Genomic DNA, 24,515 nt, shown 5'->3' on the forward strand with positions numbered 1-24,515 from the left:
CAGGAACACAATAGGCTTATCTTTAAACTACAACAAAAAGTCACGGGATTGTCACCGTCTTAGTGGTTCTTCCTGGATAGCTCCTCTCTCTCGGTGGCCATCTTCCAGAGATAGTCCCCCCCCCCTCTCTGCTGGTTCCATTCTCTCTTATAGGGGAAGGAGAGTATGTCATTAGTACCGTCAGCTGTGCTTAATTTCCTCTGGTTACCTTGTCTCCCATGCCTTGTTGGGCTACTATCCATGAGCCCAGCCTGCCCTCTGGTGGTCCTTCCACACTGGATATATTATACTTTCGACTTGCATTGGGGCATACTTATTTCACTGTACAGCCTTACCTATGGATTTTGGATAAATGGAATGGGATATCTGTCTACTCAGTGATACCCTGAGACCATTAGCGTCGTAGCTCTTATTGCGGGACTCTGAAACAACTGTGAATTGAGCAACATCTATTGTTAACCTATGTGTATTGAATACTATTCCCGAGGAAAAACAATACTGTGTGAATGTTTTAGTCTAATAACTCTGAGGAGGACGTTGGGGGAAAAATATCTTTGGTATTGAGTAGACCAATACCCCATTTCATTGATCCCCAATCCTTAGGTAAAACTGTATAATGCAATATGAATGTCAATACACACAATAGGCTGACTGGGGAGGGAATTTCACACACAGTCACAGTCCCGCGAAAGAGCTACACCGCTAATATTTGCATAAACTCTTAATTACATTTACATTTAAGTCATTTAGCAGACGCTCTTATCCAGAGCGACTTACAAATTGGTGCATTCACCTTATGACATCCAGTGGAACAACCACTTTACAATAGTGCATCTAAATATTTTAAGGGGGGTGAGAAGGATTACTTTATCCTATCCTAGGTATTCCTTAAAGAGGTGGGGTTTCAGGTGTCTCCGGAAGGTGGTGATTGACTCCGCTGTCCTGGCGTCGTGAGGGAGTTTGTTCCACCATTGGGGAGCCAGAGCAGCGAACAGTTTTGACTGAGCTGAGCGGGAACTGTACTTCCTCAGTGGTAGGGAGGCGAGCAGGCCAGAGGTGGATGAACGCAGTGCCCTTATTTGGGTGTAGGGCCTGATCAGAGCCTGGAGGTACTGAGGTGCCGTTCCCCTCACAGCTCCGTAGGCAAGCACCATGGTCTTGTAGCGGATGCGAGCTTCAACTGGAAGCCAGTGGAGAGAGCGGAGGAGCGGGGTGACGTGAGAGAACTTGGGAAGGTTGAACACTAGACGGGCTGCGGCGTTCTGGATGAGTTGTAGGGGTTTAATGGCACAGGCAGGGAGCCCAGCCAACAGCGAGTTGCAGTAATCCAGACGGGAGATGACAAGTGCCTGGATTAGGACCTGCGCCGCTTCCTGTGTGAGGCAGGGTCGTACTCTGCGGATGTTGTAGAGCATGAACCTACAGGAACGGGCCACCGCCTTGATATTAGTTGAGAACGACAGTTTGTTGTCCAGGATCACGCCAAGGTTCTTAGCGCTCTGGGAGGAGGACACAATGGAGTTGTCAACCGTGATGGCGAGATCATGGAACGGGCAGTCCTTCCCCGGGAGGAAGAGCAGCTCCGTCTTGCCGAAGTTCAGCTTGAGGTGGTGATCCGTCATCCACACTGATATGTCTGCCAGACATGCAGAGATGCGATTCGCCACCTGGTCATCAGAAGGGGGAAAGGAGAAGATTAATTGTGTGTCGTCTGCATAGCAATGATAGGAGAGACCATGTGAGGTTATGACAGAGCCAAGTGACTTGGTGTATAGCGAGAATAGGAGAGGGCCTAGAACAGAGCCCTGGGGGACACCAGTGGTGAGAGCGCGTGGTGAGGAGACAGATTCTCGCCACGCCACCTGGTAGGAGCGACCTGTCAGGTAGGACGCAATCCAAGCGTGGGCCGCGCCGGTGATGCCCAACTCGGAGAGGGTTAACAGTTGTGTTCTGTGGGTGTCACCGAGTAGATTGATACCCCATTTCATTGCTTCACATTCCAGCCTTGTTTAACATTATCTAGTCTAAATATGGCATGATTCCACCCCTCTGTATCACTTTCAAAGGGGTACCTTTATTTTGAAGGCAAAACGCAAATTCCACTATTGCGCCTAATCCTTATTGTGGCGAGCTTCACAACACATAACCATTACATTTACATTTAAGTCATTTAGCAGACGCTCTTATCCAGAGCGACTTACAAATTGGTGCATTCACCTTATGACATCAGTGGAACAGTCACTTTACAATAGTGCATCTAAATCTTAAGGGGGGGGGTGAGAGGGATTACTTATCCTATCCTAGGTATTCCTTAAAGAGGTGGGGTTTCAGGTGTCTCCGGAAGGTGGTGATTGACTCCGCTGTCCTGGCGTCGTGAGGGAGTTTGTTCCACCATTGGGGGGCCAGGGCAGTGAACAGTTTTGACTGGGCTGAGCAGGAGCTGTACTTCCTCAGTGGTAGGGAGGCGAGCAGGCCAGAGGTGGATGAACGCAGTGCCCTTGTTTGGGTGTAGGGCCTGATCAGAGCCTGGAGGTACTGAGGTGCCGTTCCCCTCACAGCTCCGTAGGCAAGCACCATGGTCTTGTAGCGGATGCGAGCTTCAACTGGAAGCCAGTGGAGAGAACGGAGGAGCGGGGTGACGTGAGAGAACTTGGGAAGGTTGAACACCAGACGGGCTGCGGCGTTCTGGATGAGTTGAAGGGGTTTAATGGCACAGGCAGGGAGCCCAGCCAACAGCGAGTTGCAGTAATCCAGACGGGAGATGACAAGTGCCTGGATTAGGACCTGCGCCGCTTCCTGTGTGAGGCAGGGTCGTACTCTGCGGATGTTGTAGAGCATGAACCTACAGGAACGGGCCACCGCCTTGATGTTGGTTGAGAACGACAGGGTGTTGTCCAGGATCACGCCAAGGTTCTTGGCGCTCTGGGAGGAGGACACAATGGAGTTGTCAACCGTGATGGCGAGATCATGGAACGGGCAGTCCTTCCCCGGGAGGAAGAGCAGCTCCGTCTTGCCGAGGTTCAGCTTGAGGTGGTGATCCGTCATCCACACTGATATGTCTGCCAGACATGCAGAGATGCGATTCGCCACCTGGTCATCAGAAGGGGAAAGGAGAAGATTAATTGTGTGTCGTCTGCATAGCAATGATAAGAGAGACCATGTGAGGTTATGACAGAGCCAAGTGACTTGGTGTATAGCGAGAATAGGAGAGGGCCAAGAACAGAGCCCTGGGGGACACCAGTGGTGAGAGCGCGTGGTGAGGAGACAGATTCTCGCCACGCCACCTGGTAGGAGCGACCTGTCAGGTAGGACGCAATCCAAGCGTGGGCCGCGCCGGAGATGCCCAACTCGGAGAGGGTGGAGAGGAGGATCTGATGGTTCACAGTATCGAAGGCAGCCGATAGATCTAGAAGGATGAGAGCAGAGGAGAGAGAGTTAGCTTTAGCAGTGCGGAGCGCCTCCGTGATACAGAGGAGAGCAGTCTCAGTTGAATGACTAGTCTTGAAACCTGACTGATTTGGATCAAGAAGCTCATTCAGAGAGAGATAGCGGGAGAGCTGGCCAAGGACGGCACGTTCAAGAGTTTTGGAGAGAAAAGAAAGAAGGGATACTGGTCTGTAATTGTTGACATCGGAGGGATCGAGTGTAGGTTTTTTCAGAAGGGGTGCAACTCTCGCTCTCTTGAAGACGGAAGGGACGTAGCCAGCGGTCAGGGATGAGTTGATGAGCGAGGTGAGATAAGGGAGAAGGTCTCCGGAAATGGTCTGGAGAAGAGAGGAGGGGATAGGGTCAAGCGGGCAGGTTGTTGGGCGGCCGGCCGTCACAAGACGCGAGATTTCATCTGGAGAGAGAGGGGAGAAAGAGGTCAGAGCACAGGGTAGGGCAGTGTGAGCAGAACCAGCGGTGTCGTTTGACTTAGCAAACGAGGATCGGATGTCGTTGACCTTCTTTTCAAAATGGTTGACGAAGTCATCTGCAGAGAGGGAGGAGGGGGGAGGAGGATTCAGGAGGGAGGAGAAGGTGGCAAAGAGCTTCCTAGGGTTAGAGGCAGATGCTTGGAATTTAGCGTGGTAGAAAGTGGCTTTAGCAGCAGAGACAGAGGAGGAAAATGTAGAGAGGAGGGAGTGAAAGGATGCCAGGTCCGCAGGGAGGCGAGTTTTCCTCCATTTCCGCTCGGCTGCCCGGAGCCCTGTTCTGTGAGCTCGCAATGAGTCATCGAGCCACGGAGCGGGAGGGAGGACCGAGCCGGCCTGGAGGATAGGGGACATAGAGAGTCAAGGGATGCAGAGAGGGAGGAGAGGAGGGTTGAGGAGGCAGAATCAGGAGATAGGTGGGAGAAGGTTTGAGCGGAGGGAAGAGATGATAGGATGGAAGAGGAGAGAGTAGCGGGGGAGAGAGAGCGAAGGTTGGGACGGCGCGATACCATCCGAGTAGGGGCAGTGTGGGAGGTGTTGGATGAGAGCGAGAGGGAAAAGGATACAAGGTAGTGGTCGGAGACTTGGAGGGGAGTTGCAATGAGGTTAGTGGAAGAACAGCATCTAGTAAAGATGAGGTCGAGCGTATTGCCTGCCTTGTGAGTAGGGGGGGAAGGTGAGAGGGTGAGGTCAAAAGAGGAGAGGAGTGGAAAGAAGGAGGCAGAGAGGAAAGAGTCAAAGGTAGACGTGGGGACCCACGTCCCCACGTCCGGTCGAGCCTCACTACCCAGATGAAGCTAACTGACTGCTTATAACGTTAGCTTTGGGCAACAGGGTTAAGTAGCTGGCAGGCTATTTATTTTCATGAACTGAAGTTCAATTTCAACAGGCGAACAACAAGTGGTAACCTAGCTAATACTTACTCACAAGGATTCCTAAATCATTGCTAAGAATAATGAAATTGACTGCAGTTTCTACTGGTCATTGTTTTCAGTCTGGTTGTATTGGTGCTAGCTAGGTACCAAGCTAAAACTAGCCAGCTAACCCAGAAGTTGCGATCGAACAAACAATGCTTTATTACCAATATGGTGTTGTAAACACATCGTTCGTGGCTGATGTTTGCTTGTTTGCAGACTTTTTGTACAGCTTTGACAGTGCTACTTATTAGTAGTGGTGGTGCTTGGCTTGCGCATGCAAATTCAGAACACACAACATTCTATAATGGTAGTGTGTTATTTGACGTGTATCTTTTTTGACACGCAAAGACCCAAACGGCGTTCCATAGTATGTCATGAAGCTAATAGCAGTGACCCCGTTACTGTGTAACTCCGGTAGGGCAACGTGTACCGGTGCTCGACCGGTCAGCGAAAGCCAACATCACCCACGACGGAGAACGGTTGATTGTCAAGGGCAATGAATTCCATTATCTTGGAGGTAATGGATTTCACCTTTGTGTTAGGAATGAATCTAGGCATAGGGCCGATACCGATTTTGGCATTTTTAGCTAATATCGGCCGATTTCCGATATGTTCAACGATATATCGTGTGTGTGTGTGTGTGTGTGTGTGTGTGTGTGTGTGTGTGTGTGTGTGTGTGTGTGTGTGTGTGTGTGTGTGTGTGTGTGTGTGTGTGTGTGTGTGTGTGTGTGTGTGTGTGTGTGTGTTGTTTAAAGAAAAACAGGATGGCTGGGGGGGTCAGAATTGGTCCGGTGAATGAAACTAGGCATAGGGCCGATACCAATTTTGGCATTTTTAGCTAATATCGGCCGATTTCCAATATGTTCAACGATATATCGTGCATCCCTACCCTGTGTGTGTTGTTTAAAGAAAAACAGAATGGCTGGGGGGGTCAGAATTGGTCCGGTGACTGTATTGGACCTCTCTCTCTCTATGGCACTGTCAATGTTCTCTCTATCTCGCTCTCCCCCAAACAATTCACAGATTTGTGTTGTCCTGCTCCTAGCTCATAAAGTCACAACCTCTGTCCTGTTATGTTTAGTGTAATCTTTATTTAACTAGGCAGGTCAGTTAAGAACAAAGTATTATTTACAATGACTGCCTACACCAGCCAAACCCAGATGACGCTGGGCAAATTGTGTGCCGCCCTATGGGACGCTCAATCACGGCCAGTTGTAATACAGCCTGGAATCGAGCCATGGTGACTGTAGTGACGCCTCTAGCACTGAGATGCAGTGCTTTAGACCACTGCACTGCTTGGGAGCCCATTTAGAGAGTTCATGTGTGTGAAATTCCATTAGCTGTCCGTATCCCAAGTCACTAACACTTAATTTGACTGCTCATAAACCATATAAACATAACATCAAATAAACGTACACATCCCATTTACCAATAACGGGGATTCTGTCTGTTAGGATCGGTCAGTGATTCGCTGAATTGTTTTGTGCTACTGTGACACTGATGTTTTTATATATATATGTATGTATGTATGTATGTATGTATGTGTGTGTGTGTGTGTGTGTGTGTGTGTGTGTATATATATATATATATATATATATATTTATATATATTTTTTTTTGAGCAGTATATATATATATATATTATATATATAAGGGAACACTAAAACACTAAAATAACACTAGATCTGAATGAATTAAATACTCTTTTCTTTACATAGTTGAATGTGCTGACAACAAAATCACACAAAAATGATCAATGGAAATCAAATTTATCAACCCATGGAGGTCTGGATTTGGAGTCTCACTCAAAATTAAAGTGGAAAACCACACTACAGGCTGATCCAACTTTGATGTAATGTCCTTAAAACAAGTCAAAATGAGGCTCAGTAGTGTGTGTGGCCTCCACGTGCCTGTATGGCCTCCCTACAACGCCTGGGCATGCTCCTGATGAGGTGGTGGATGGTCTCCTGAGGGATCTCCTCCCAGACCTGGACTAACCTGGACTAAAGCATCCGCCAACTCCTGGACAGTCTGTGGTGCAACTAAATTGGTGGATGGAGCGAGACATGATGTCCAAGATGTACTCAATTGGATTCAGGTCTGGGGAACGGGCGGGCCAGTCCATAGCATCAATGCCTTCCTCTTGCAGGAACTGCTGACACTCTCCAGCCACATGAGTTCTAGCATTGTCTTGCATTAGGAGGAACCCAGGGCCAACCGCACCAGCATATGGTCTCACAAGGGGTCTGAGGATTTCATCTCGGTACCTAATGGCAGTCAGGCTACCTAATAATAATAATATATGCCATTTAGCAGACGCTTTTATCCAAAGCGACTTACAGTCATGTGTGCATACATTCTACGTATGGGTGGTCCCGGGGATCGAACCCACTACCCTGGCGTTACAAGCGCCATGCTCTACCAACTGAGCACATGGAGGGCTGTGCGGCCCTCCAAAGAAATGCCACCCCACAACATGACTGACCTACCGCCAAACCGATCATGCTGGAGGATGTTGCAGGCAGCAGAACGTTCTCCACGGCGTCTCCAGACTCTGTCACGTCTGTCACATGTGCTCAGTGTGAACCTGCTTTCATCTGTGAAGAGCAAAGGGCGCCAGTGGCGAATTTGCCAATCTTGGTGTTCTCTTGGTGTTCTCTGGCAACGTCGGGCCCTCATACCATCCTCATGGAGTCTGTTTCTGACTGTTTGAGCAAACACATGCACATTTGTGGCCTGCTGGAGGCCATTTTGCAGGGTTCTGGCAGTGCTCCTCCTGCTCCTCCTTGCACAAAGGCGGAGGTAGCGGTCCTGCTGCTGGGTTGTTGCCCTCCTACCGCCTCCTCCACATCTCCTGATGTACTGGCCTGTCTCCTGGTAGCGCCTCCATGCTCTGGACACTATGCTGACAGACACAGCAAACCTTCTTACATTTACATTTAAGTCATTTAGCAGACGCTCTTATCCAGAGCGACTTACAAATTGGTGCATTCACCTTATGACATCCAGTGGAACAGTCACTTTACAATAGTGCATCTAAATCTTAAAGGGGGGGGTGAGAGGGATTACTTATCCTATCCTAGGTATTCCTTAAAGAGGTGGGGTTTCAGGTGTCTCCGGAAGGTGGTGATTGACTCCGCTGTCCTGGCGTCGTGAGGTAGTTTGTTCCACCATTGGGGGGCCAGAGCAGCGAACAGTTTTGACTGGGCTGAGCGGGAGCTGTACTTCCTCAGTGGTAGGGAGGCGAGCAGGCCAGAGGTGGATGAACGCAGTGCCCTTGTTTGGGTGTAGGGCCTGATCAGAGCCTGGAGGTACTGAGGTGCCGTTCCCCTCACAGCTCCGTAGGCAAGCACCATGGTCTTGTAGCGGATGCGAGCTTCAACTGGAAGCCAGTGGAGAGAACGGAGGAGCGGGGTGACGTGAGAGAACTTGGGAAGGTTGAGCACCAGATGGGCTGCGGCGTTCTGGATGAGTTGAAGGGGTTTAAATGGCACAGGCAGGGAGCCCAGCCAACAGCGAGTTGCAGTAATCCAGACGGGAGATGACAAGTGCCTGGATTAGGACCTGCGCCGCTTCCTGTGTGAGGCAGGGTCGTACTCTGCGGATGTTGTAGAGCATGAACCTACAGGCTAGAGCTTGCCACAGCTCGTATTGATGTGCCATCCTGGATCAACTGCACTACCTGAGCCACTTGAGTTGTGTTGTAGACTCCGTCTCATGCTACCACTAGAGTGAAAGCACCACCAGCATTCAAAAATGACCAAAACATCAGCCAGGAAGCATAGGAACTGAGAAGTGGTCTGTGGTCACCATCTGCAGAACCACTCCTTTATTGGGGGTGTCTTGCTAATTGCCTATAATTTCCACCTGTTGTCTATTCCATTTGCACAACAGCATGTGAAATGTGTCAATCAGTGTTGCTTCCTAAGTGGACAGTTTGATTTCACAAAAGTGTGATTGACTTGGAGTTACATTGTGTTGTTTAAGTGTTCCCTTTATTTTTTTGAGCAGTGTATATATATAAAACACACACACACCACACACAGTGGCAAGAAAAAGTATGTGAACCCTTAGGAAATACCTGGATTTCTACATAAATTGGTCATACAATTTGATCTGATCTTCATCTAGGTCACAACAATAAATCAAATCATCAAATCAAATTTTATTTGTCACATACACATGGTTAGCAGATGTTAATGCGAGTGTAGCGAAATGCTTGTGCTTCTAGTTCCGACAATGCAGTAATAACAAACAAGTAATCTAACTAACAATTCCAAAACTACTGTCTTATACACAGTGTAAGGCGATAAAGAATATGTACATAAGGATATATGAATGAGTGATGGTACAGGGCAGCATACAGTAGATGGTATCGAGTATAGTATATACATATGAGATGAGTATGTAGACAAAGTAAACAAAGTGGCATAGTTAAAGTGGCTAGTGATACATGTATTACATAAGGATGCAGTCGATGATATAGAGTACAGTATATATGTATGCATATGAGATGAATAATGTAGGGTAAGTAACATTATATAAGGTAGCATTGTTTAAAGTGGCTAGTGATATATTTACATCATTTCCCATCAATTCCCATTATTAAAGTGGCTGGAGTTGGGTCAGTGTCAATGTCAGTGCGTTGGCAGCAGCCACTCAATGTTAGTGGTGGCTGTTTAACAGTCTGATGGCCTTGAGATAGAAGCTGTTTTTCAGTCTCTCGGACCCAGCTTTGATGCACCTGTACTGACCTCGCCTTCTGGATGATAGCGGGGTGAACAGGCAGTGGCTCGGGTGGTTGATGTCCTTGATGATCTTTATGGCCTTCCTGTAACATCGGGTGGTGTAGGTGTCCTGGAGGGCAGGTAGTTTGCCTCCGGTGATGTGTTGTGCAGACCTCACTACCCTCTGGAGAGCCTTACGGTTGAGGGCGGAGCAGTTGCCGTACCAGGCGGTGATACAGCCCGCCAGGATGCTCTCGATTGTGCATCTGTAGAAGTTTGTGAGTGCTTTTGGTGACAAGCCAAATTTCTTCAGCCTCCTGAGGTTGAAGAGGCGCTGCTGCGCCTTCTTCACGACGCTGTCTGTGTGAGTGGACCAATCAGTTTGTCTGTGATGTGTATGCCGAGGAACTTAAAACTTGCTACCCTCCACTACTGTTCCATCGATGTGGATAGGGGGGTGTTCCCTCTGCTGTTTCCTGAAGTCCACAATCATCTCCGTAGTTTTGTTGGCGTTGAGTGTGAGGTTATTTTCCTGACACCACACTCCGAGGGCCCTCACCTCCTCCCTGTAGGCCGTCTCGTCGTTGTTGGTAATCAAGCCTACCACTGTTGTGTCGTCCGCAAACTTGATGATTGAGTTGGAGGCGTGTGTGGCCACGCAGTCGTGGGTGAACAGGGAGTACAGGAGAGGGCTCAGAACGCACCCTTGTGGGGCCCCCGTGTTGAGGATCAGCGGGGAGGAGATGTTGTTGCCTACCCTCACCACCTGGGGGCGGCCCGTCAGGAAGTCCAGTACCCAGTTGCACAGGGTGGGGTCGAGACCCAGGGTCTTGAGCTTGATGACGAGCTTGGAGGGTACTATGGTGTTGAATGCCGAGCTGTAGTCGATGAACAGCATTCTCACATAGGTATTCCTCTTGTCCAGATGGGTTAGGGCAGTGTGCAGTGTGGTTGAGATTGCATCGTCTGTGGACCTATTTGGGCGGTAAGCAAATTGGAGTGGGTCTAGGGTGTCAGGTAGGGTGGAGGTGATATGGTCCTTGACTAGTCTCTCAAAGCACTTCATGATGACGGAAATGAGTGCTACGGGGCGGTAGTCGTTTAGCTCAGTTACCTTAGCTTTCTTGGGAACAGGAACAATGGTGGCCCTCTTGAAGCATGTGGGAACAGCAGACTGGACATGAATATGTCCGTAAACACACCGGCCAGCTGGTCTGCGCATGCTCTGAGGGCGCGGCTGGGGATGCCGTCTGGGCCTGCAGCCTTGCGAGGGTTAACACGTTTAAATGTCTTACTCACCTCGGCTGCAGTGAAGGAGAGACCGCATGTTTTCGTTGCAGGCCGTGTCAGTGGCACTGTATTGTCCTCAAAGCGGGCAAAAAAGTTATTTAGTCTGCCTGGGAGCAAGACATCCTGGTCCGTGACTGGGCTGGGTTTCTTCTTGTAGTCCGTGATTGACTGTAGACCCTGCCACATAGACAAACACAGTCTGCTTAAACTAATAACACACAAACAATTATACATTTTCATGTCTTTATTGAACACACCATGTAAACATTCACAGGGTGAAAAAAAATGTGAACCCTGGGATTTAATAACTGGTGGACCCTCCTCTGGCAGCAATAACCTCAACCAAACGTTTTCTGTATTTGCGGATCAGACCTGCACAACGGTCAGGAGGAATTTTGGACCATTCCTCTGTACAAAACTCTTTCAGTTCAGCAATATTCTTGGCATGTCACCGTGAACTGCTCTCTTTTTCTTTCTTCTTTTTTTCACCTTTATTTAACCAGGTAGGCTAGTTGAGAACAGGTTCTCATTTCATGCCACAGCATCTCTTATCGGGTTGAAGTCAGGACTCTGACTGGGCCACTATGAAGGCATATTTTATTCTGTTGATTTACTTCTGTGTTTTGGATCGTTGTCCTGTTGCATCACCCAACTTCTGTTGAGCTTCAATTGGCGGACAGATAGAATACCATTCTCCTGCAAAATGTCTTGAAAGACTTGGGAATTCATTTTTTCGTTGACGATAGCAAGCTGTCCAGGCCCTGATGCCAAAGCAGCCCCAAACCATGATGCTCCCTCCACCATACTTTACAGTTGGGATGTGATGATGTTGGTGTGCTATGCCATGTTGTTCTCCACACACAGTGTTGTGTGTTCCTTCCAAACAACTCAACTATAGTTTAATCTGTCCACAGAATAATTTTGCCAGTAGTACATCCGGGTGCACTTTTGAACAATTCAGACGTGCAGCAATGGTTTTTTTGGACAGCAGTTGCTTCTTCTGTGATGTCCTCCAATGAACACCATTATTGTTTAGTGTTTTACATATTGTAGACTCGTCAACAGAGATGTTAGCATGTTCTAGAGATTTCTGTAAGTCTTTAGCTGACACTCTGGGATTCTTCTTAACCTCATTGAGCATTCTACGCTGTGCTCTTGCAGTCATCTTTGCAGGACAGCCACTCCTAGGGAGAGAAGCAGCAGTGCTTAACTTTCTCCATTTATAGACATTTTAGCTTACTCTGGACTGGTGAACATCAAGACTTTTAGGGATACTTTTTTTTACCCTTTCCATGCAAGTCAACAATTCTTAAACTTAGGTCTTCTGAGATCTCTTTTGTTTGAGGCATGGTTCACATCATCTTGTGAACAGCAAACTCAAATTTTGTGAGTTTTTTTATAGGGCAAGGCAGCTCTAACCAACATCTCCAAACACATCTCATTGATTGGACTCCAGGTTAGCTGACTCCTGATAAAATTAGCTTTTGGAGAAGTCATTAGCCTAGGGGTTCACATACAGTTGAAGTCGGAAGTTTACATTTAAACTCTGTTTTTCACAATTCCTGACATTTAATCCTAGTAAAGATTCCCTGTCTTAGGTCAGTTAGGATCACCACTTTATTTTAAGAATGTGAAATGTCAGAATAATAGTAGAGTGAATGTTTTCAGCTTTTATTTCTTTCATCACATTCCCAGTTGGTCAGAAGTTTACATACACTCAATTAGTATTTGGTAGCATTGTCTTTAAATTGTTTAACTTGGGTCAAACGTTTTGGGTAGGCTTCCACAAGCTTCCCACAATAAGTTGGGTGAATTTTGGCCCATTCCTCCTGACAGAGCTGGTGTAACTGAGTCAGGTTTGTAGGCCTCTTTGCTCGCGCACACGCTTTTTCAGTTCTGCCCACAAATTTTCTATAGGTTTGAGGTCAGGGCTTTGTGATGGCCACTCCAATACCTTCACTTTGTTGTCCTTAAGCCATTTTGCCACAACTTTGGAAGTATGCTTGGGGTCATTGTCCATTTGGAAGACTCATTTGTGACCAAGCTTTAACTTCCTGACTGATGTCTTGAGATGTTGCTTCAATATATTCACATAATATTCCTGCCTCCTGATGCCATCTATTTTGTGAAGTGCACCAGTCCCTCCTGCAGCAAAGCACCCCCACAACATGATGCTGCCACCCCCGTGCTTCACGGTTGGGATGGTGTTCTTCGGCCTGCAAGCCTCCCCCTTTTTCCTCCAAACGTATTGATGGTCATTATGGCCAAACAGTTCTATTTTTGTTTCATCATCCAGAGGACATTTCTCCAAAAAGTACGATCTTTGTCCCCATGTGCAGTTGCAAACCGTAGTCTGGCTTTTTTAAGGCGGTTTTGGAGAAGTGGCTTCTTCCTTGCTGAGCGGCCTTTCAGGTTATGTCGATTTAGGACTCGTTTTACTGTGGATATTGATACTTTTGTACCTGTTTCCTCCAGCATCTTCACAGGGTCCTTTTCTGTTCTGGGATTGATTTGCACTTTTCGCACCAAAGTATGTTCATCTCTAGGAGACAGAACGCGAATCCTTTCTGAGTGGTATGACAGCTGCGTGGCCCCGTGGTGTTTATACTTGCGTACTATTGTTTGTACAAATGAATGTGGCACCTTCAGGCGTTTGGATATTGCTCCCAAGGATGAACCAGATTTGTGGAGGTCTACAAAAAAAGAAATCTGAGGTCTTGGCTGATTTTCTATTGATTTTCCCATGATGTCAAGCAAAGAGGCACTGAGTTTGAAGGTAGGCCTTGAAATACATCCACAGGGACATCTCCAATTGACTCAAATGATGTCAATTAGCCTATCAGAAGCTAAATGACATCATTTCCTGGAATTGTTCAAGCTGTTTAATGGCAGAGTCAACTTAGTGTATTGTAACTTCTGACCCACTGGAATTGTGGGTCAGAATTTTTCCAAACAATTGTTGGAAAAATTACTTGTCATGCACAAAGTAGATGTCCTAACTGACTTTCTAAAACTATAGTTTGTTAACAAGAAATTTGTGGAGAGGTTGAAAAACTAGTTTAAATGACTCCAACCGAAGTGTATGTAAACTTCCGACTTCAACTGTACGTTTTCCAACCTACTCTGAATGTTTTAAATTATGTATTCAATATAGACAAGAAAAATACATGTATTTGTGTGTTATTAGTTTAGGCACACTATGTTTGTCCATTGTTGTGATCAGATCAAATTTGATGACCAATTTATGTAGAAATCCAGGTAATTCCAAAGGGTTCACATGCTTTTTCTTGTCAGTGTGTATATTATGTGACCAGCTTCTCTGTGCTTTCTTTTTCTGTGTTGCAGTACCAAGTTGGTCAGCTGTTCACCGTAGCTGAGGCCAGTAAGAATGAGACGGGGGGAGGTGAAGGCATTGAGGTGCTGATAAATGAACCCTATGAGGAAGAGGGAGAGAAGGGACAGTACACACATAAAGTTTACCATCTGAAGAGGTACAGTAGTACATGCACACAGACATACATCTGCCACCTAAGAGATGCATACACTGGGTGAGGATGAAGAGGAGAATACAGACACACACACATACACACAAATGCAAGGTTTCCCAAACTTTGTCCTGGGGCCTGCCCTGGGTGCATGTTTTGTTTTTGCCCTAGCACTACCCAACTGATTCAAATAATGAAAGCTTGATGAAGAGTTGGTTATTTGAATCAGCTATGTAGTGTTAGGGCAAAAGCCAAAACGTGCTCCCAGGGTGGGCCCCAGGACCGAGTTTGGGAAACCCTGCAATAAGGCTGCGTTTTGCCTAATTGACCCTTCGCTAAGGCCCTCCCCAGAATTGTGGGCAACCAATCCAATTGATTGTTAAACAAGCTAGAGTCCCCTCTCCTCAGATAAGCTCTTGTTTCAAATGCATGTAAACCAATGAGGACAATGGCAAAAACTGAATTTACTTTTAAAAAAAGGATTGTTCAAATGGCTAAATAATTTTACAGCGCAGCAGGGGTACTTGCGACTGTGAGTCATGAAATGCAGAGCTGGTTAGCTAGCTCTGTCTCATTGACCATAATTGAAAACATTGCTAACATTAGCTAGCTAGCCAGTTAATATATCATGTTTTCTCCAATTGTACAGTGCATTCGGTAAGTATTCAGACCCCTTGACTTTTTCCACATGTATTAAATTGTTTTTTTCCCCCCTCATCAATCTACACATAATGACAAAGCAAAAACATGCTTAGAATTTTTTGAAAATGTATTTGAAAAAAATATAAGAAACGGAAATACTTTATTTACATAAGTATTCAGACACTTTGCTATGAGACTCAACATTTCTTAAAACCTGTTTTCGCTTTGTCATTATGGAGTATTGTGGGTAGATTGAGGGAATTATAAAAAAATGAAAAAAGTGTTTTAAAAACGCTGTAACCTAGCAAAATGGGAAGGGGTCTGAATACCTTCCGAATGCACTGGATGTCATCTGCTTTCAATGTCAGGATTCGATTTGAGAGCACTAGTTGGCTCCAAAAGTGGTTAGTAACTTTGACTGCATGCTAACAGCGCATTCCAGGCCATCCAGTGGCTATCCGCACTAAAATAGATTTTTATTATTTTTCTCCCCCTTTTTCCTCCCCAACTTCGTGGTATCCAATTACAGTCTTGTCTCATCGCTGCAACGTCCGTACGGACTTGAGAGATGCGAAGTTCGAGAGCCTTGCGTCCTCCGAAACACAACCAAGCCGCACTGCTTCTTGACACAATGCCCATTTAACCCGGAAACCAACTGCACCAATGTGTCAGAGGAAACACAGTACACCTGGCAACCGTGTCAACATGCACTGTGCCCGGCCCGCCACAGGAGTCGCTAGTGCGCGATGGGATAAGGACATCCCTGCCAGCCCTCCCCTAACCCTGATGACGCTGGGCCAATTGTGTGCCGTCCCATGGGTACCCCGGGCGCGGCCGGCTGAGACAGAGCCTGGGCTTGAACCCTAGTGGCACAGCTAGCACTGCGATGCAGTGCTTTAGACCACTGCCCCACTCGGGAGGCCTACTAAAATACATTTTACCATGTTCCCGTGAAGCAATTGTAATTACAGTCCACCACAACATACCCAAGAGTCTCCTGATTAGCAAGGGGTAGTCTGCTTATTTTTTATTGTGTATTAGAAACACAGTTTGAGGTCATTGTGATGGGCAATTGAGCTTCCAGGGAAAATATTGACCAAGGTAGTGACAATTATCAAAGGGTTGGGGCTTAGCCAAGAGTCAATTATTGGCAAAAGCGATGATCTGATTGGTCAAAAGATCCGAGTTGGACTGCCTTTGTAAATGCAGCCATATACACTCAGCTGATTGACTCCTGTCTCTCTCTCTCTCTTTGCAGTAAAGTCCCAGGCTGGTTGCGGTATATTGCACCAGAGGGAGCATTAGTTTTCCATGAAAAAGCCTGGAATGCCTACCCATACTGTCGCACCGGTGAGTACCAGAACTCTAGCTTAAACACTCAATTGAGCCCATCTCTGATTGGGACTGGCTTGCAAGGAGATACCAACCCTACTGTTACGTTGGTTTACGATCAGCTGCACTGGGGTTGGAACGTAATCATGATAACATTAAGACACTGGAGCCAGTGCAAGATATGGGACGGAAAACATACCTCAATGCAGGGATGGGATATGCCACTGTACTCCAAATGTTACCTTTATCCACACTGCTTCATCACGAAGAAAAACTGCTTTTCTTTCATCCTCATGCTAGCTAGCAGTACCCACAGCAGCCATTATGGAATGGCAGGTCACGTTGAACAAAAGGAGCTGATTGGCCGACACTGCCATTGCAAAATGATAGCAGTATTTCAGTCTTCTCGACGTAGCAGTGTGGATAAAGGTACAATTTGGAGTACAGTGGCATATCCCATCCCTGCATTGAGGTACGTTTTCCATCCCATATCGCACGTCGGGTTCAAATGTGTCTTAATGTAACCATGATTGCGCTCAGTATTAACAAGCATAACGGTAGGGTCGGCATCTTCTGGCAAGGTACTGGCTTACATTGTAATTTGTCACTGATTATTTTATTGAAAGTAAACTGTTTCCCTTTTTCTTCTGTTGCTTGTTTTCTCCATCTGCGGCAGTTATAACGGTGAGTTGTGAGTGAACTGACACAAACACATGCACACTGGGGCCTTGCGGTTAAGAGCGTTGGGCCAGTAACGGAAAGGTCGCTGGTTCGAATCCCTGAGCCGGCAAGGTGGGAAAGTCTGCTCTTCTGCCCTTGAGCAAGGCAGTTAATCCCCAAAAACTGCTATACGGGCGCCGATGACGTTGATTAAAGCAGCCCCCCTCACCTCTCTGATTGAGGGGTTGAGTTAAATGCGGAAGACATATTTTGGTTGAAATGCGTTCTTGTGCAACTGACTAGGTATCTCCCTTTCTCATATTCCCCCAGCTATTGTCTGTGTGGGCTAGGTTTGTTGTGTGAATGTATTTGAGACACTCGATCCCATTAGTGACTTATGGCGTGGTGGCGTTGTGTAGCTAGCTATGTTGCTAATGCTATCACACCACAGTTAGCTAGGCAGAGTGAAGTAGTGCACTAACCAGCCATGCCGTTTCAGCCTGTTGAGGGAAAACTTGTTTGAGGAATTAGGCAGAAGTCATCTATCAGCAATAAGAGGTTTATTCAAGCAATTGCAAGGAATATCACTCTCAGGATGAACCCGGAGAGTAACCTTCAGGACATACTGGAAAGGAATTCTCAGCATATACCACAGCGGATCGCAAAGATTTTTTACAATCAGTCTTTATATAAGTAATTTACACAATGAACTGCTTACCCCTCTAAGGGGGAGGCGAGCTTACAAAAGAGATAAGGGGTAATTGGTTCCAATTCCATAGAAAAAAACATACGAATGAGAACATGTTCTAACCAGTTCTCACAGCCTATATGTCTTAAGATAGAGGAGTGATAGGATCTTTAAAGCCAAACCAGAGGAAACTAGATTTCTGCCTAGCTAGGTTTTTAGTGTCTGAAAGATAATGAGCCAGTAATAAATCACTTCTCTGTGCAGTATGTAAAGGGTTTACTGGACAGGTGTGGGAAATGACCAGTGACTAGTACTATTCAACAACATACTGTAGCATTAGACTGCACCCACAAGCCCAAACAGATAATCAGTTAATTAGCTTAGCTGTGGGGTTTAAATAGGCCTTAGGCATCCCAGGACTCCATGCAAGACTTTCTCAGTATGAGATTCCCATTGGTTCTCCATTCAAGGCATTCTCAAGCTTGCAATTGGCTGACATTTTAAGGCCACTATATAGAGGAAGTGAACACTAAAGCCTTCTTGGAATTAGTTTCTTTCCCACCACAGAATCCATAGAATCAACTTATCAACCATTTGGAATGGTACACCCAACATGGCCGCCATCCTGACCCACATCAGCAAGAATGAATTTATGCTTTGCCAGGCTAGATTAAAACATGGACAGAGATTCGATTTGTCTCCTTTTCTTTCATTGCTCACTTTTCTTTTCTCCTCCTCTCCCTCCAGAACGAGTATATGAAAGATGACTTCCTGATAAAGATTGAGACGTGGCACAAACCTGACATGGGAACTCTAGAAAACGTGCACGACTTGGATGGTCCTACGTGGAAGACAGTGGAGGTGATTCCCATCGACATCGCAGACAAAGATGTGGTGGCCCATGGGGTGAGTGGGCGTACGCTCACACACACTAGTTGAATACGTGGAACACTATTTGAAAAAATTGATCAGTCCTCTATTGCGCATCAGACCTGACATCACTATATTGGCTAAAGCAGTGAGTTTTTAACCACTCAGCCATGTTAGATCAGTGACATCAAGATGGCTCTTTTCCCAAGCGGTAATGTAGTCTTTCCCCTGTCCCAGGCACTGATGGTTATGTCACCAGGGTATTTGTCTCCCCCACGTGGAGGAGTTGTGTCACTGCATGTTGACTGGATGTCTCTGCCAGTCTACCTCCCTGCCAGGATCCCCCCCCTTTCGCATGAGTGTGCACTCACTCAATTCTTCATTGCTGCGACTTGCTAGTTGAGATTTCTGATCATGTTAGGCTGTGTTTCATTTTATGTCGGTTTGATCACGGGGGAGGCACTAGTATTATCTGCAGTTTTCGGTTTGGCTAACACATTTGAAACAAATAGTCTATAAATAAATCTCTTTGCCAAAATTCGGCATCTCTCCCATGTTTTATTTGACTAGTAGTTGTTCTGAAATGTTTATTGCTTGAAAGTATTTGACTCTAGCCACATATTTAAGGAAATTAGAAGGGGGGGGGGGTTCGGTAAGGCTATTTTCCAATTTCCTTAATTTTGTGGCTAGAGTAAACTACTTTCTTTGGCACACACTACTGGTCAACATGAGCTAGAAAAATGATTCTGAAGTGTGTCAGGCCTTGCAGTCCCAAGCTGGAAGGGGTGGGGGTGGAATTTCCTAGTCCTGTGTCTGCTGGTGTTAGCCTGCCAGTCTAGGGTCATTCCTAGTCCTGTGTCTGCTGGTGTTAGCCTGCCAGTCTAGTGTCATTCCTAGTCCTGTGTCTGCTGCTGTTAGCCTGCCAGTCTAGTGTCATTCATAGCCCTGTGTCTGCTGCTGTTAGCCTGCCAGTCTAGTGTCATTCCTAGTCCTGTGTCTGCTGCTGTTAGCCTGCCAGTCTAGTGTCATTCCTAGTCCTGTGTCTGCTGGTGTTAGCCTGCCAGTCTAGTGTCATTCCTAGTCCTGTGTCTGCTGGTGTTAGCCTGCCAGTCTAGTGTCATTCCTAGTCCTGTGTCTGCTGCTGTTAGCCTGCCAGTCTAGTGTCATTCCTAGTCCTGTGTCTGCTGCTGTTAGCCTGCCAGTCTAGTGTCATTCCTAGTCCTGTGTCTGCTGGTGTTAGCCTGCCAGTCTAGTGTCATTCCTAGTCCTGTGTCTGCTGGTGTTAGCCTGCCAGTCTAGTGTCATTCATAGCCCTGTGTCTGCTGGTGTTAGCCTGCCAGTCTAGTGTCATTCCTAGTCCTGTGTCTGCTGCTGTTAGCCTGCCAGTCTAGTGTCATTCCTAGTCCTGTGTCTGCTGGTGTTAGCCTGCCAGTCTAGTGTCATTCCTAGTTCCTAGTCCTGTGTCTGCTGCTGTTAGCCTGCCAGTCTAGTGTCATTCCTAGTCCTGTGTCTGCTGCTGTTAGCCTGCCAGTCTAGTGTCATTCCTAGTCCTGTGTCTGCTGCTGTTAGCCTGCCAGTCTAGTGTCATTCCTAGTCCTGTGTCTGCTGGTGTTAGCCTGCCAGTCTAGTGTCATTCATAGCCCTGTGTCTGCTGCTGTTAGCCTGCCAGTCTAGTGTCATTCCTAGTCCTGTGTCTGCTGGTGTTAGCCTGCCAGTCTAGTGTCATTCCTAGTCCTGTGTCTGCTGGTGTTAGCCTGCCAGTCTAGTGTCATTCCTAGTCCTGTGTCTGCTGCTGTTAGCCTGCCAGTCTAGTGTCATTCCTAGTCCTGTGTCTGCTGCTGTTAGCCTGCCAGTCTAGTGTCATTCCTAGTCCTGTGTCTGCTGCTGTTAGCCTGCCAGTCTAGTGTCATTCCTAGTCCTGTGTCTGCTGGTGTTAGCCTGCCAGTCTAGTGTCATTCCTAGTCCTGTGTCTGCTGCTGTTAGCCTGCCAGTCTAGTGTCATTCCTAGTCCTGTGTCTGCTGCTGTTAGCCTGCCAGTCTAGTGTCATTCCTAGTCCTGTGTCTGCTGCTGTTAGCCTGCCAGTCTAGTGTCATTCCTAGTCCTGTGTCTGCTGGTGTTAGCCTGCCAGTCTAGTGTCATTCATAGCCCTGTGTCTGCTGGTGTTAGCCTGCCAGTCTAGTGTCATTCCTAGTCCTGTGTCTGCTGGTGTTAGCCTGCCAGTCTAGTGTCATTCCTAGTCCTGTGTCTGCTGGTGTTAGCCTGCCAGTCTAGTGTCATTCCTAGTCCTGTGTCTGCTGCTGTTAGCCTGCCAGTCTAGTGTCATTCCTAGTCCTGTGTCTGCTGGTGTTAGCCTGCCAGTCTAGTGTCATTCCTAGTCCTGTGTCTGCTGGTGTTAGCCTGCCAGTCTAGTGTCATTCATAGCCCTGTGTCTGCTGCTGTTAGCCTGCCAGTCTAGTGTCATTCCTAGTCCTGTGTCTGCTGCTGTTAGCCTGCCAGTCTAGTGTCATTCCTAGTCCTGTGTCTGCTGGTGTTAGCCTGCCAGTCTAGTGTCATTCATAGCCCTGTGTCTGCTGCTGTTAGCCTGCCAGTCTAGTGTCATTCCTAGTCCTGTGTCTGCTGCTGTTAGCCTGCCAGTCTAGTGTCATTCCTAGTCCTGTGTCTGCTGGTGTTAGCCTGCCAGTCTAGTGTCATTCCTAGTCCTGTGTCTGCTGGTGTTAGCCTGCCAGTCTAGTGTCATTCCTAGTCCTGTGTCTGCTGGTGTTAGCCTGCCAGTCTAGTGTCATTCCTAGTCCTGTGTCTGCTGCTGTTAGCCTGCCAGTCTAGTGTCATTCATAGCCCTGTGTCTGCTGCTGTTAGCCTGCCAGTCTAGTGTCATTCCTAGTCCTGTGTCTGCTGCTGTTAGCCTGCCAGTCTAGTGTCATTCCTAGTCCTGTGTCTGCTGGTGTTAGCCTGCCAGTCTAGTGTCATTCCTAGTCCTGTGTCTGCTGGTGTTAGCCTGCCAGTCTAGTGTCATTCCTAGTCCTGTGTCTGCTGCTGTTAGCCTGCCAGTCTAGTGTCATTCCTAGTCCTGTGTCTGCTGGTGTTAGCCTGCCAGTCTAGTGTCATTCCTAGTCCTGTGTCTGCTGCTGTTAGCCTGCCAGTCTAGTGTCATTCCTAGTCCTGTGTCTGCTGGTGTTAGCCTGCCAGTCTAGTGTCATTCCTAGTCCTGTGTCTGCTGGTGTTAGCCTGCCAGTCTAGTGTCATTCCTAGTCCTGTGTCTGCTGGTGTTAGCCTGCCAGTCTAGTGTCATTCCTAGTCCTGTGTCTGCTGCTGTTAGCCTGCCAGTCTAGTGTCATTCCTAGTCCTGTGTCTGCTGCTGTTAGCCTGCCAGTCTAGTGTCATTCCTAGTCCTGTGTCTGCTGGTGTTAGCCTGCCAGTCTAGTGTCATTCCTAGTCCTGTGTCTGCTGTGTTAGCCTGCCAGTCTAGTGTCATTCCTAGTCCTGTGTCTGCTGCTGTTAGCCTGCCAGTCTAGTGTCATTCCTAGTCCTGTGTCTGCTGCTGTTAGCCTGCCAGTCTAGTGTCATTCCTAGTCCTGTGTCTGCTGGTGTTAGCCTGCCAGTCTAGTGTCATTCCTAGTCCTGTGTCTGCTGCTGTTAGCCTGCCAGTCTAGTGTCATTCCTAGCCCTGTGTCTGCTGCTGTTAGCCTGCCAGTCTAGTGTCATTCCTAGTCCTGTGTCTGCTGGTGTTAGCCTGCCAGTCTAGTGTCATTCCTAGCCCTGTGTCTGCTGCTGTTAGCCTGCCAGTCTAGTGTCATTCCTAGTCCTGTGTCTGCTGCTGTTAGCCTGCCAGTCTAGTGTCATTCCTAGTCCTGTGTCTGCTGCTGTTAGCCTGCCAGTCTAGTGTCATTCCTAGTCCTGTGTCTGCTGGTGTTAGCCTGCCAGTCTAGTGTCATTCATAGCCCTGTGTCTGCTGCTGTTAGCCTGCCAGTCTAGTGTCATTCCTAGTCCTGTGTCTGCTGGTGTTAGCCTGCCAGTCTAGTGTCATTCCTAGTCCTGTGTCTGCTGGTGTTAGCCTGCCAGTCTAGTGTCATTCCTAGTCCTGTGTCTGCTGCTGTTAGCCTGCCAGTCTAGTGTCATTCCTAGTCCTGTGTCTGCTGCTGTTAGCCTGCCAGTCTAGTGTCATTCCTAGTCCTGTGTCTGCTGGTGTTAGCCTGCCAGTCTAGTGTCATTCCTAGTCCTGTGTTTGCTGCTGTTAGCCTGCCAGTCTAGTGTCATTCCTAGTCCTGTGTCTGCTGCTGTTAGCCTGGCAGCCCATTCCTGTCCTCCAGAGGATAGGCCTGCGCAAGCCACTTTACTGACATACCGCTGACGTGCCATATTGTACAGAACCTAACATAACAGCTTAATCCGGAGATTTCTGCTCCTAGACTTGACCCTGTGTAGTAGTGATGGATAAAATTACGTATCGCAATATCATTTTTGGGACAATCGATATTTGACTCAAAGTATAAATTTGTACATTTTTATAAATGTTTTGTTACTATAGGTAGTGTTATCTAGCACTAGTCGTCTGTATCTACACCAAAACTCCAGTAATTTTCATCCTATAGCTTGTTCTCCATCTTCTTTATAAATAGTGAGCCAACATGTTTCAGCACTTTTATTTCCCTAACTGACCAAAACTCGGAGTGGTGTGTCTTTCAGAGAGCTGCCCTCTGGTGGTGCACAGCGCTCACATCTGATTCAGTACATCAATGGCTGCGGTCCAAACACTTTAAAGACACACCCTATCCCCTCAGCCCTCATATTAAGTGGACACTTCTGATGATGTATCATGGCGTCTGACAAGTATACACTTGCAGGGCGAGGGAGGAAGGAATGAGTTTTAAATGGACCGCCCTCGGCTGGAAATTCGTCACTCGATCATCCTGTGATGATTGTGTTTTCAGCCAACGGTAGATTGTGGGTGCTTATATGCGCTACAGTCAATTATGAGTGCCTGACTACTTATATTAAATATATCATTATTAATATACGCCTGCTGTATGATAGCTAGCTAACGTTAGCCTGCCTAGCGGGAACTTCTGAAGGAAAAACATTTTTTTCCTACAATTTCCAAAAGCATACAAAAGCAAACATATTTACTTTTTACGTAGTAGCAACATTTCTAGCTTATTTGTATTTGTTTTTACTTACACTTGTATGTTGACTTCTCCATTGTTGTTTTTAAGTTTTTGCAGATTTTTCTTAGCAGATGTACAATCGTCGTAAATTGAATTATGGGGGAGTTTCAGGCCCGGAGCGAACATAATTGTACACTCACAAAGCCGACTAAAAACAGGGGCTCAGAGGCCTTACGTTGTAAACTTCCTTTGCTTGGCTAATCATTTGGACCACCCTCCAAGATGGCGACGGGGATTCCCCCAAGGGCATAAGGTGGACGAGGGTGTGTCTTTTTAAGTGTTTGGACCGCAGCCAATGACTAGAACAAAATGGATGGGTGTCCCCAAGCAGTGTAGCTGAGAAACCATGCTCTTCTCTGTCTGTAGTCAGGATACTGTGTCTGTAGTGTTAGTCTCATGTATAATACTGACTGACCACTCAGCCGGTAGTGTACCAGGACTAAAGTGCAGTGACTCCTGTACAGTACCCACAGCAGCCATGTAATAACACTAGGGGATCAGCGGTAGGGCCACGCCTTAATCGGAGGGGCCATCTGCTGCAGGTACACACACAGGCCTGACGGATACAAATGGGGACAAGGGGAGAGCCTCTGTGTGGTTGTGTGTGCGCCTGCCATCATGCTGCTCCAATGGCTTTCCTGCATCATAAGGGCATGGCGTTGATCTCTGTTCCCCAGAGCGTCATATCATCCACTCTTCTGCTTCTACACACAATATGTGAAAATCAAGAAATATGGAGCGGCTTCATTCCAGATACTATTAACTCAATGAACAATAGTATATATACAACTCCATGTCATGAGTTTCTCTGTGTGGGTGTTCTCTCCG

The 24,515-nt window shown here is 47.1% G+C and overlaps 1 protein-coding gene across 2 annotated transcripts in view; it reads left to right on the forward strand.

The window, feature by feature from the left end:
• LOC123999163 (phosphatidylinositol transfer protein beta isoform-like) overlaps positions 1 to 24,515 on the forward strand; it is a 41,340-nt gene that overhangs the window by 6,011 nt on the left and 10,814 nt on the right. For both annotated transcript variants that reach the window (XM_046304648.1, XM_046304647.1), the window contains exons 3-6: positions 14,193 to 14,338; positions 16,233 to 16,324; positions 16,983 to 16,990; positions 18,402 to 18,560. In XM_046304648.1, the coding sequence (XP_046160604.1) occupies positions 14,193 to 14,338; positions 16,233 to 16,324; positions 16,983 to 16,990; positions 18,402 to 18,560 (405 nt within the window). The remainder of the gene's footprint in view (positions 1 to 14,192; positions 14,339 to 16,232; positions 16,325 to 16,982; positions 16,991 to 18,401; positions 18,561 to 24,515) is intronic.

This window comes from Oncorhynchus gorbuscha, linkage group LG16, assembly GCF_021184085.1.
Source record: "Oncorhynchus gorbuscha isolate QuinsamMale2020 ecotype Even-year linkage group LG16, OgorEven_v1.0, whole genome shotgun sequence".
Classification (NCBI taxonomy): domain Eukaryota; kingdom Metazoa; phylum Chordata; class Actinopteri; order Salmoniformes; family Salmonidae; genus Oncorhynchus; species Oncorhynchus gorbuscha.